This window comes from Scyliorhinus torazame, chromosome 6 (genome assembly GCF_047496885.1).
Source record: "Scyliorhinus torazame isolate Kashiwa2021f chromosome 6, sScyTor2.1, whole genome shotgun sequence".
Classification (NCBI taxonomy): domain Eukaryota; kingdom Metazoa; phylum Chordata; class Chondrichthyes; order Carcharhiniformes; family Scyliorhinidae; genus Scyliorhinus; species Scyliorhinus torazame.
In genome coordinates this window covers 144,132,393-144,146,463 of record NC_092712.1, presented here as the reverse complement: position 1 = coordinate 144,146,463, position 14,071 = coordinate 144,132,393, and the positions used below count along the sequence as shown (strand labels likewise).

General features: G+C 48.5%; 1 protein-coding gene across 2 annotated transcripts in view; it reads left to right on the top strand.

The window, feature by feature from the left end:
• Nucleotides 1-14,071, top strand: part of LOC140425049 (aromatic-L-amino-acid decarboxylase-like) — a 273,377-nt gene that overhangs the window by 200,285 nt on the left and 59,021 nt on the right. For both annotated transcript variants that reach the window (XM_072508855.1, XM_072508854.1), the window contains one exon: nt 10,930-10,949. In XM_072508855.1, the coding sequence (XP_072364956.1) occupies nt 10,930-10,949 (20 nt within the window). The remainder of the gene's footprint in view (nt 1-10,929; nt 10,950-14,071) is intronic.

The window sequence follows — 14,071 nt, the reverse complement described above, 5'->3', positions numbered from 1 at the left end:
GGATCAGAAATTGGCTAGCTGAAAGAAGACAGAGGGTGGTGGTTGATGGGAAATGTTCAGAATGGAGTACAGTCACAAGTGGAGTACCACAAGGATCTGTTCTGGGGCCGTTGCTGTTTGTCATTTTTATCAATGACCTAGAGGAAGGCGCAGAAGGGTGGGTGAGTAAATTTGCAGACGATACTAAAGTCGGTGGTGTTGTCGATAGTGTGGAAGGATGTAGCAGGTTACAGAGGGATATAGATAAGCTGCAGAGCTGGGCTGAGAGGTGGCAAATGGAGTTTAATGTAGAGAAGTGTGAGGTGATTCACTTTGGAAGGAATAACAGGAATGCGGAATATTTGGCTAATGGTAAAGTTCTTGAAAGTGTGGATGAGCAGAGGGATCTAGGTGTCCATGTACATAGATCCCTGAAAGTTGCCACCCAGGTTGATAGGGTTGTGAAGAAGGCCTATGGAGTGTTGGCCTTTATTGGTAGAGGGATTGAGCTCCGGAGTCGGGAGGTCATGTTGCAGCTGTACAGAACTCTGGTACGGCTGCATTTGGAGTATTGCGTACAGTTCTGGTCACCGCATTATAGGAAGGACGTGGAGGCTTTGGAGCGGGTGCAGAGGAGATTTACCAGGATGTTGCCTGGTATGGAGGGAAAATCTTATGAGGAAAGGCTGATGGACTTGAGGTTGTTTTCGTTGGAGAGAAGAAGGTTAAGAGGAGACTTAATAGAGGCATACAAAATGATCAGGGGGTTGGATAGGGTGGACAGTGAGAGCCTTCTCCCGCGGATGGAAATGGCTGGCACGAGGGGACATAACGTTAAACTGAGGGGTAATAGATATAGGACAGAGGTCAGAGGTAGGTTCTTTACGCAAAGAGTAGTGAGGCCGTGGAATGCCCTACCTGCTACAGTAGTGAACTCGCCAACATTGAGGGCATTCAAAAGTTTATTGGATAAACATATGGATGATAATGGCATAGTGTAGGTTAGATGGCTTTTGTTTCGGTGCAACATCGTGGGCCGAAGGGCCTGTACTGCGCTGTATTGTTCTATGTTCTATGTTCTATGTTCTATGGTATACACTCAGATTCCTCTTCCGTGTATGCTTGCTGATAAATCCGTTTTATTTCTATATCTTTCGGTTGTAACACCGCCAATTTCCCTTAACTAAAAATATCTGCCTCATCCTCCACCTGTTCTTGTTCTTTTCCAACCATCTGATCAAAAATCATTTCTGATAATTGCACTTCAACTTTATCTTCACTCTTTGATTTCTCCTGTTGTCTTAACCTGTGACTTTGCGACCTTGTTACTACACAATCCAGAAAAATCCCAGGATATTCGTCCTTCAAAAATTCAGTTGTTTGATTTTCCACTGGCTTATCAACAACAGTAGGCATCATTCCCACCTGCGATCCAGCTATATCATTACCCAAAATAAACTGTATTCCTATACAAGGTAGTTTCTCTATTACACCTACTACCACTTCACCACTCTTCACTGGACTTTCCAACCTTACCTTATATCATGGAGCACTACTCTTCTCACCCTAAATTCCACATATTACCACCTTTTCTGGCAATATTCCTCCCAAATTGCATAACTCCTCATCTCTTACCATCAAAGATTTACCACCTCCCGTATCTCTTAAAATTCTGACATCTTTACCTACTCCTCCTGATACACATGAGTAAACTTTACCCACACAAGTACATTCTTTAAGAGATCTGTCACCTTCTTGCCAATCATCTCTTGAACAGGCTGTACAATCTTTTGCACCTCCTTCGCTTCACTTGGGCTTTCCTGTACCACTTTAACAAACCCCACTGGCTTATTCTGTTTTACCACATCAGCCTTCCAAGTGCTTTTCTGCAACCCCCAACACTGGGACTTTACATGGCCTAGTTTATCACAGTAAAATCATCTGAAACTTTTCATTTCTCGTCCACCCTCCTGATTTCCTTTTTAATCTGAGATACTCTCCCCTTATTATCTCCCATCAGATCACCTTTACCTTTATCGCTTCAGTATTTCTCATGTCCCCAGTTTCTATCCCTCACAGGCTGAAACTGATGTCAGAAACCAAACTTTGATTTATGAACTAATTCATAATCATCTGCCATTTATGCTGCTAATCTCGCAGTTTTAACCCTCTGCTCTTCCACATGAGTTCTCACTTCATCAGGAATTGAATTTTTAAACTCCTCCAAAAGTATCATTTCTCAAAGAGCTTCATATGATTGGTGTATTTTCAAAGCCCTTATCCACCTATCAAAATTACTCTTTTCGATCCTTTCAAACTCCATGTATGTTTGACCAGGTTCTTTTCTTAAATTTCTAAACCTTTGTCTGTAGGCTTCAGGCACTAGTTCATATGCATCTAAGATGGAATTATTTCACCTCCTCATATGTCCCAGATGCCTCCTCTGATAGTGATGCAAACATTTCACTAGCTTTACTTACCAACTTTGTTTGAATCAGTAATACCCACATGTCCTGTGGCCATTTCATTTGTTTAGCTACCTTCTCAAATGAAATGAAAAAGGCGTCTACCTCCTTCTCGTCAAACCTTGGCAATGCTTGGACATATTTAAATAGATACCCACCAAGCCTTTGACTGTGATGCTCTTTCTCACTATCCTGATCACTGCCCTTAAACTGTACATTTCTCTTTTTATCCGCCAATTTTAACTGACTTACATGTTTCATCACCAATTTCTGAAGTCTCTCTCTTTTTTCGTTTTCCCTGTTCTGCACCTCCCTTTCTCTTTCTTTTTACCTCATTTCGTATTCAAACTGCTTTAATTCTTTTTCATGTTCCAGCGGCTTGATCTGTAATTGAATTCTTGCCATTTCCAATGATTCTGACTGTGTCTCAGACAATTTTAAATGCTCAGCTACCGTTGAAATTATCTCTTCTTTTCGTATTTTGTCAGGCAATGTTAACTGCAATGTTTTTGCCAAATCTAAAAGCCTTTTTTTAGTCTCCGTTTTTTAGGTACTGAGTGAGATCTTCTACATTCCCCAAAAACATCTGAGCCTCTGAAAGAGCCATTTTCCACAACACACTCCCTACTTAAACTGGAATCCAACACCTGAAAAGCAAACACAAATATGCTCACCCCTCACTGTCTTTAAGTTCACGAAACCAATCTAATCACGAAAGAAAAGCTTATATCCCACGAGCCCCCAATTTGTTATGGGCCACGGTTTAGAAAACTCCAAAGAATATCATGGAGTTCACCTGACCTATAACTGTTTATCGATTTTGGTTACGATGAGCACAAGGGCCTGCCTTTCAAGTGTTATTCAACTGAGGCCTTAAGCACTTTTGATCAAAAACAAGCTTTATTCTACGAATTTAGTTAACATTTTTATAATACACACACAATAAGCATTTTTATCAACTACAAACATAAATACCCCACACAGCTACAGTAACCTATGTATAACCCTTAATAAATTCCCCGTTTAACTGTTCCAATTCAATAACAAGATTCCATAAACCAGAAACCCCTTTTCAAAGGTGTGGCCAGCACACAGCACTCAGGACCTGATATGGAGGCTCTTGTTTCCTTTCCAAAACAGCAGGTTTGAATTCCTTCCAGAAAGCAATTATTTTTTTTCAAGTTATCAAGTTATCTGGAAACAGCTTTTAAACTAAAGATAGAGAGACACTCCAAAATACTTCTCTTTCTGAGTGCAGCAGCCAAATGTGAAGATGAAAGCAAAACACTCAGAGACACAAACCAGCCCCAAACCAAAGCCGAAGTAAAACCAACTCCCAGTGCCACAGTCCGCTCCACCCACCTAATGACATCACTGAAGCCATGGGATAAGACAAAAACATGTCTTAAAGGGGCACTCCCATGACACTGGGGCCACATCTAAAAATAGCACTAGACCTCAGAAGACCAAGAAGACGGAGGAGCACTGAGAGTGCACTGGTGAGGTCACTGTCTGAACAAGGGGAATTGGAAATCTGTCACAGTAAACTGTTCGCTATTGAAACATGTCACACCTCATACATGTGTATCCTCTGTCCCTTTAATATTCATAGTGGGCCTCCCCCCACCCCTTAGTTCACCCCCTGTCACAGCGGTCCAAGGTCAAAGCCCCCAATGCAGACTCAGATCAGAGGATGGGTGTGACTGCGCTGTCAGCAGAAAGACAGGAGTCAGACTTCAGTAGAAATTAGGAGCACTAGAGCTTTCCTCACAGCGAGTTATCATCAGCCACCTACTGACAGTATCAACATAGACCCATCATTCTAGAGTGATGTTACATAGACATTTGGAGGGTGAAACAGGGTGCTCAGGGAGTGGTGGGGGGGTGGGGAATGGGGGTGTTGCGGATTGGGGGGAAGGGGGTTGGTTAGCATTCAGGGGAAAGAGAGGGGGAAAATGGGGGTGGGGGGTGTTGACCCAATGGACGCCAGGACCTCCATGTTCCTCCTGCCATTTTGCATCCTCGCCGCAGCCTAGTTTCCATCCTCTGGCTCTTCCTCTAGCCACTCCTTGTTCACCGCCTCCTCCTCCTCCTCAGACCAGTCTGCATTGTCCCTCCTTGAGCATGTCACGCCGCTGCTGTGCCAATTTATGGAGGGCACAGCAGACCACCACAAAGTGGGAGAGCTTCTGGAGGCTGTACTGCAGGGCATCACCAGAGCGATCAAGGCATCAGAACAATATCTTGAGTAACCCCGCTCAATAACAGCACCGGAGGCAATGCGGGCCTTATTGTATCAAGTCTAAGCACTGGTTTCAGGCCTCCACCCCGGCCTCATCAGCCATGTCCTCAGTATAGCCTTTGTACCCCCACAAGCCAACCCGTCAGCCAGGGCTGGTCTTCGAAAACATTGGGATTCTCCCAAGTGCCTCAGGATATAGCTGTCATGCACACTCCCAGGGTAGTGGGCACACGTGCATGATTCTGAGGCAGTGGTCGCATACAATCTGAACATTCAGGGAATGGAAGCCTTTCCTGTTAATTATACTCACTGATGCCCCGGTGCTCACTTAGTGGCATGCGTGCCATCGATTTCCCCCTGGACCTGGAGCATCCCAGCGATGGCAGCGAAATCTGCAGCCCAGGCATTTTTGAGGGCCTGGTTCAGGTCAAAGGTGATATAGTCTGATGTCCGGGCATACAGAACAGCGGTGGGCGGTGACTGCAATATGCCACACACGTCTCCACTGGGGCCCTGGAATGACCTGGTGGCTTGGAGGTTTAGGGCTGTAGTGACCTTCACGGCCACCGGGAGCAGATGTCTTCCTTTTCTGTGGTGTGTCATGTCGGCGAGGGTGTGGTGGAGGTGCCGCACTGTTTTCCTGTTGAGATGCAGTCTTCTGCGGCATATGCTGTCTGTCAGCTCATGGAAGGACCAACGACGCCTGTATAGCTTGGGTCGTCACTGGCCTTCCCACTGGCCCCCTCCTCAGCCTGATGGGCAGCCAGGACTTCAGGGTGTGCAGCATTCCCTGCACATGGGTGCCTCCTCCAGCCTGTGTGGGCATTGTTGCTGTCTTCGGCGTCTCTCTGCCTCAACTGCCACAAGCATAGCGAGGCAGTTCCGCGGGATCTACACCAGCAAACATGTTTTTATCTGGAAGGAATTGGAGGAGAGAGACCAGCGATCAGTGAGCTCCTGTCCCTGGACCATTAAATTCCCCAAACCTTCCCCACCATTTCCGTGAGTATCCCGCCTTCTCTCAAAGTTCCACCCTGTCAACCAATTGTGCCGGCAAACCTTGTTCTGCATTCTCACCCCTGGCCACACCAGGAGCCCCGAGACACCAGACCTCTGCCGGGAACATTAAGGAGGCTGTACTCAACTGCCTTCCGTCGCTCATCCAGACATTTACCCTTTGGTCGTGAGACGATCATCATTTGTGAAGCCCTCTGTTTCGTATTTGATTGTTGGCAACTTTATCTATGGTGCTGAAGGTCTTAAAGAACAGGCATCAAATGTTGCTGGATATGCAGTGCACAAATCATCCTCTGAGACATGGCACCTGTGCCTTCGAGGAGGCACTTGTGAATTCATGAGCGTGTGAAGTGCTCTCACAACTAACCAGGCTAATTCATCATTTGAAATAGCCTTCAGCTGTGAAGCCTGAGGCTGCTCACAGTCAAAGTGGGTGAAATTGACTTTCAGGGTGAAGCTGCAACAGGGCTCTGTCCTTGGAGAATTTGGTAAGACAGATAGGCTGCAGCTGTGGGTGCCCTTGTTATGGTTCTCCATAATATTTAAAGATGGAAGGCCTCACAGACGTAAAGCTCCTCAGCCCGTCGGTCCAGGGGTGACTTCGGACCTGGAATACTCCAGCCCCCGAACAAGCCAACCATTCTGAAGGGCTCCACCTACTCCCCCCCCCCCCCTTCCCCCTCAAAGCTCTGGGGCCCATGAGCTGCTTGCCCGTACCCCCACTCCCCCCCCTTCCCCCTCAAAGCTCTGGGGCCCGTGAGCTGCATGCCCGTACCCCTTTTCCACACACACACACGCACGCACACGCACACGCACACGCACACGCGCACGCGCACGCGCACGCGCACGCGCACGCGCACGCGCACGCGCACGCGCACGCGCACACGCACACGCACACGCACACGCACACGCACACGCACACGCACACGCACACGCACACGCACACGCACACGCACACGCACACACACACACACACACACACACACACACACACACACACACACACACACACACACACACACACACACACACACTCCCGAGCACTGGGGCTCTTGAGCTGCATGCCTGTAATTGGAAAGGGCTACTCACCTCCTCACTTCCCCTCGGTAGCCATTACAGCAGCTTCACGTTTTTGAAAAGGAGAACTGAACAATGATGTGTTGGGTGTTCTGGATCACCAACACTTGAAATTTTATGGAATCATTAACTGTTTAAACATACTTAGACTGTGGGTTAATACGACACTAGCTTTAACTAAAGTCCTCTGCCATGTCCTGACCAGTCAATGCACTCAGCATATGGTGAATGGCTGTGTTGCAGGCTGTGAGCTCTGTCCTCCTAGCTAGCTGCAATCGAAGGAGCAGGAACTCTGATGCTCCCTGTCTTTATAGTGCGTGTGCTCTCACTGGTGATTGGCTGCGGTGTTGTGTGTGTTGATTGGTCCCACTGTGTGTCAATCAGTGTGTGTCTGCACCATGATATACTGGTGTATATTATGACATCCCCCCTTTTATAAAAAATGTACCTGCGTGGCAATAAATAGTGTATAGTGAATGTTCCTGACTACGTGTGTGCGAAATATTTACAGGACTATGTACATAAAAACTAAGTTATTTACATGGGAAGGTGCCTGGTGCAGAAAAAACAGTGTGTCACAAGAATAACAAGATGAACACTATATACAAACTACTTGAACGATTAAACGGAAGAACAGAACAAATCAGAAAGTCCATAAGTCTACAAAGTTCACAAATTAAGTCTCAGAGGTGGGCGACGAATTCTGGTTGACCGTCAGGGTGGCACACCACTCATCATCTGGATTGATGCTGTATACCGACAGCGGCTGGTGTCTTTGCTTCGGGGACAGCCTGTTTTTCGTTACGACACCGACTCGAAAAGGCGCCTTCGGGTCCTCGGTGTCACTGCTGTGCGGGAGGTCGGAATCGGACTCGGTGACCGTGGGTTGAATTGCCTGAACATTCCTGCGAGACTGGCTGAAGTGATATGAATTGGAAGGCTGAGCTGCTCGACACAAGGCAGCATAGTGGCCAAGTCTTCCACATCGTAGACATTGTCGAGATTTTGCGGGGCATTGCCACTTTAAATGGGCGTAGCCACAGTTGCCGCATGTCGTGACGTCAGCACGTTCGCTGCGCCACCGCACATGTGCAGTGCGGTCGTGCGTGGTGCGCGCCTGCGCATTACGTTCCTCAACGTCGCCGTCCCCTCGTTTGGTGCGTACAAGCGCGGGAGTCCGCGAAGAATGCACGAAATGGCCACCCTCATCCAGGCTGAGGCCCTGGAGGTGCTCAATCACTTGGACCTGTTCTGCCTCGTGGGGACGTTTCAGCCGCTTGTATATGGGAATACTGACTCGTGGCGTTTTCATGTAAGACACAGATCTCGATGGTGGTCGTTAGAGTGAGTTAACATCGCCTCCAGAGGATCCAGCTCAAGCCTCACATGTACCACCTTCGAAATTACCCTGAACTCCTCCCTCCAATACGCCTCCAGCTTTGGACAGACCAAAACATATGAAAGTGTTTTGTGGGGGCCCCCTCGCAATGTTCACAAACATCCTCTACCCCCTCAAAGAGGCGGCTCATCCTCGCCTTTGTGAGGTGCGCTCTATACATCACCTTCAGCTGTATCAGCCCCAACCTCGTGCACAAAGTTGAGGCATTTAGCCTCCAGAGCACCTCACACCACAACCCCTCCTCATGCTCTCTCCCAGCTCTTCCTCCCACTTTGCCTTAATTCCCACCAGCAGTGCCTTCTCTTCCACCAGAATCGCCCCATAATTTGCCGACACAACCCCCTTCCCCATTCCCCCTGTCATCAGCACCTCCTCCAACAGTATGGAGGCCGGCGCCACAGGAAAGCTCTGTATCTCCTTCTGAGTGAAATCTTCGACCTGAATACACCTAAACATTTCCCCTTCCCCAACCCATATTTCGCCCCCAGCTCCTTCAATCCTGCATAATGGCCTCCTAGAAACAAATCCTTTAATGTCCTGACTCCCTTCTCCTCCCATCTCCAAAAACACCCATCCCACTTACTTGACTCAAATCTGTGATTCCCCTGAATTGGCATTTCCCTTGACCCCGTCCCCAGCCTAAAGTGCTGACGCAACTGCCTTCAGATTTTCAACATCGCTAATACTACCGGACTCCCTGAGTATTTCCCCGGGGCCATCGGGAGTGCCTCTGTTGCTGACGCCTCAGCCCTGACCCCCTACACAGGCTCTCCTCCATTCTAAGCCACTGGGACTCCCCCCCTCTAACCCAGCTCCTCACTTTCTCCGCATTCGCCGCCCAGTAATAAAATAGTAGGACGGCATGGCAGCCCAGTGGTTAGCACTGCTGCCTCACGGTGCTGAGGACCCGGGTTCGATCCCAGTCCCGGGTCACTATCTGTGTGAAGTTTGCACATTTTCCCCTTGTCTGCGTGGGTTTCACCCCCACAACCCAAAGATGTGCAGGTTAGGTGGATTGGCCACGCCAAATTGTCCCTTAATTGGAAAAAAAGAATTGGGTTCTCTAAATTTTTTTTTAAAAGTAGTAAAATAATAAATCTGGAAGACCCATCCCCTCTGACTGCCGTCCTCTCTGCAACAGCACCTGCCTAATCCTAGCCACCTCTCTCCCCTCCCCCCCCCCCCCAATATAAACGAGGCAATCATCTTTTCGGCCTCCTTTGAAAATGCCTTTGGCAGGAAGATCGGCAGATACTGAAAAATAAACAAGTAACGCGGCAACACGTTCATTTTAATTACCTGTACCCGACCTGCCAGCGACAATTGGAGACCATCCCAACTTACCAGATCTGCTTTCACCCTCCCCACCAGACTAGTAATGTTATACCTATGGAGCCTCCCCACAATCCCGTGCCATCTACACCCCAGATATCTAAAATATAGCACCAATTCTAACTTCGGAATTCTTCCAAGCTCGGATCTTCCTATGACAGAATTCCAATCCATCTCCTTCAAGCACTTCGCCAATTCTCCCTGGCAGCAGCTTCCATATAAACAGGGTTCTGCCCATGCAATCGTCTAAACAATGGAACTGTTCTTTCTGGAATCATCTCAACTCCAGGTGGCACGTGTGGTTAGCACTGCTGCCTCATAGTGCCAGGGACCTGGGGTCAATTCCAGCCTTGGGTGACTGTGTGTGGAGTTAGCACTTTCTCCCCGTGTCTGCATGGCTTTTCTCTGGGTGCTTCGGTTTCCTCCCACAGACCTAAGGCATGCAGGCTAGGTGGATTGGCCATGCTCAATTGCTCCTCGGTGTCCAGGGATGGGTGGGTTATGTGGTGTTACGGGGATGGGGCGGGGAGTGGGCCTAGGTAGGATGCTCTTTCGGAAGGTTGGTGCAGACCCGTTTTTCCAAATGGTTTCTTCTGCACTGTAGGGTTTCTATGATTCTATGAACCCTCAGCTCCCATCAGTCAAGGTAGTCTGGATCTACCAGAAACATCTTTATCTTTGCTCTTTCTGTCTGTCCCACAGCCGTTGTATTTTAGTTTTGTTCCTGCTGTTTGTACTTCCAAGTCAAGAATCACCAGGTAACATGGACCAGTATTTCTTATTTACCAAAACTTATAACTGATCCTATTATAATTGATACAAACTGAAGTCTTTTTCAAATGATTTTAAATAACAGTTACAGATTCCCCAAACATTTTAAAGTAATTACATTCATTTCTTACTGTTACTGTCTCTGGGTAAAAGCCCGTAAAACCTTGTTGTGCATATTATTCTATATATTCTATTAGAACCATTGATATTGGGCGGCATAGTAGCACAGTGGTTAGCACTGCTGCCTCACAGCGTCAGGGACCCAGGTTCAATTCCGGCCTCGGGTGGCTGTCTGTGCGGAGTTTGCACGTTCTCCCCGTGTCTGCGTGGGTTTCCTCCTGGTGCTCCAGTTTCCTCCCACAGTCCAAAGATGTGCAGGTTAGGTGGATTGGCCACGCTAAATTGCCCCGTAGTGTCAAAAAGGTTAGGTGGGTTACTGGGTTACGGGGATAGGGTGGAGTCGTCGACTTAAGTGGTGTGCTCTTTAAAAGAGCCGGTGCAGACTTGATGGGCTGAATGGCCTCCTTCTGCATTGTCGTGATTCTTGATTCTATGAACCTTTGTGTTCATCCAATCATTTGCAGTTGCATTTAAACAAATTAGTCACATTTTACACTAACAGTTCTCTTTTTGCTCTGTATTTCCAGGACTCGTCACTGATTATCGGGTGAGTGCACATCAAGCATTTCCAAAACTAATTAAAGTGAAACAGTCTCATAAGAATGGTATATATTTCCAGCTCTAGTCAGGTTTAGCACTCAGCATTCAGCTAATTATTTATCAGTGCCTCCAGCTTTGCAGTTTGTTAAAATGTATATTTATTAAGCTAAATTTTGGTTTTCTTGGAGATATTTCCTCTCCTGAGGGTAATGATTTATGTTAGGATATTCCTGTGTGCGACCTTACTGTACTACTTATTTCTGTGTGAGCCTAAACGGAGAATACTGTCAGAATGTTCAACAACTTGGACCTTTACTCTCAAACCCAATCCTCCCCAGTGTCTATGAACACATCCAGCAAATGTTACTGAATAATGCTCTGAGCAGAAACTTCGGGACTGATTTTCCTTTCCTAGACATGCTGAAGCCAATTGCAGCTCCTCTACTGCCACCTGGCAGAAAGCAGTTAACATAGCATGGAAAGAGATTAAATCTGGGATCGAGAAGACTTAATTGTATGAAGCCTTTACTGCATAAGATGTTGGGCCGCTAGTTGATTTAATATAGCTTACAACTACAAATTGTCTCTAGTTAAAATAACAGTCCAGAAAAACCAGCAACCATTTTGAATCTATAGTGAGTTCTGTCATGATATCCATATTAACATATCATGGTGCAATCACACACACACACTGATGGACAGGTCGACGGACCAATCAACACACACGCAACATCACAGCCAATCACCAGTGAGAGCACACACACTATAAAACAGGGAACACCACAGTTCCCGCTCATTCTACCAGGAGATAGTTCAGAGCACAGAGCTCACAGCGTGCCACTCAGACATACACCATGTGCTGAGTGCCTCTCTAAGATAGTGCTAGGGCTGGGTCCACAGGTTAACTGGTGAAGTACGAACCACAGCCAGAAGTTAACAGTTGTTATTATACAGAATAATAAAACAGAGTTGTACCATCTACAACCGTGTTGATTCATTTGAATATCGGAACACCCAACACGACATGATACCAGGTTGGAAACTCTCCAGCAACTGTGAGACCTACCTGCACATCTTCAGAGATCCGCCATCCTGCGCCATGGACAACATCAGCCCGCCGCAGCCGCTCCAAATCGCTGGAAATCTCGGCGTTAACTGGACGCTGTTTAAACAGCGCTTTCAGTTCTTCCTAGAATCCACAAACAGGGAGAATGCATCGGACACCAGGAAGATCGCCCTCCTCCTCTCCACGGCAGGGCAACACGCCATCCACATCTACAACTCCCTGGCATTCGCGGAAGGCGAGGACAAGACGAAGTACAAGACGGTCCTTCTAAAACTTGAGCAACACTTCAGCGTCGAAGTGAATGAGAGCTTCGAGAGGTACCTCTTCCAGCAGCGCTTGCAGGGTAAGGATGAGCCTTTTCAATCCTTTTTGACACACCTCCGTATCCTCGCGCAGTCCTGCGGCTATGGGGCCACCTCCGATTCCATGATTCGGGACCAGATAGTTTTTGGGGTCACCTCGGACACCCTACGCCAGCAGCTCCTCAAAATAAAGAGCCTCACCCTAGCCACCGCCATCGAAACCTGCGTCCTCCACGAAAACGTGACCAGTCGGTACTCCCAATTTCAGGCAGCCGAATCGGCACGGCAGGGGTCCTACGAGGCCGAGCGGGTCCAGTCGATCGAGTTCCTCCCGGCCCGCGGCCCGGAAGAGGGCCGCCATTTTGCGCGCTTTCCGAGGCCTCCCGCGCTTGTACGCGGCAAAAAAGGGGAAGTCGATGCAGACGGACTTGACGCGCAGGCGCGCTCTACGCAGGACCGAACTGCGCATGCGCGGTGGCGCAACGAACGGCATGATGGCACGACGTGCGGCAACTGTGGATCCACACACTTAAAGCGGCAATGTCCAGCCAAAACTCGACAATGCCTCCACTGTGGCAAGATGGGCCACTACGCTGCCTGCTGTCGAGCAGCTCAACCTGCCAACGCTCCTCAATTCCGCCAGCCTTGCAGGGACGTGCGGGCCATTCAGCCTCCATACTCCGATTCATACCCTGACGACGTATAGACCGGTGATACCGACGACCGGGAAGCCTTCCGCGTTGCGGTAATAGACAGAAATCGGATGTCCCCAAGTACGACCCACCAGCCGATGCCAGTGCACAGCGTTAATCCGGGCGATGAATGATGTTCCACCCTCACGGTCAACCGATCACCAATCACATTCTGCTTAGACACTGGTGCCTCCGCCAATCTCATTGCATGGTCAGCCTTCCACACCTTGAAGGTCAAACCACAGATTCGGCCATCCCGCTGTCAGTTGGTCGATTACAACGGCAATGTTAACCCAGCCATGGGGTCCTGCCAGCTCGAGGTTGCACACAGTTCATACACAGCCACACTGTCTTTTGAGATAGTTGGATCCTCGAAGGACTCTCTGCTAGGCGCACAGGCGTGCAAGATCCTCCACCTCGTTCAGCGGGTACACACTCTGTCTCCAGAAGGCACGTCCAATTTCCCAGATGCAGACTTTAGGGCACAGCTCCACTCTTTCCTGGCCCACAACCAGCAGGTTTTCGAGGGCATGGGCACACTGCCCTACACTTACAGAGTACGGCTCAAACTGGACGCCACCCGATCATTCACGCACCTCGTAGAGTCCCAGCACCACTCAAGGACCGCCTCAAGCAGCAGCTGCAGGATCTGCAGGACCAAGGAGTGCTTTCCAGGGTCACGGAGCCCACGCCATGGGTCAGCTCCATGGTGTGCGTAAAAAAGCCCTCTGGCGAACTCCGGATCTGCATCGACCCGAAAGACCTGAACAATAACATCATGAGGGAACACTACCCCATACCCAAACGGGAAGAAATCACGAGGGAAATGGCCCGGGCTAAAATTTTTACCAAGCTTGATGCCTCAAAGGGCTTTTGGCAGATTCAGCTGGATCAGTCCAGCAGGAAGCTGTGTACTTTCAACGCTCCCTTTGGCAGATACTGCTACAATAGGATGCCGTTTGGCATCATCTCGGCATCCGAGGTGTTTCATCGAATCATGGAACAGATGTTGGAGGGCATCGAAGGGGTGCACGTCTATGTTGACAACGTCATCATCTGGTCCACCACA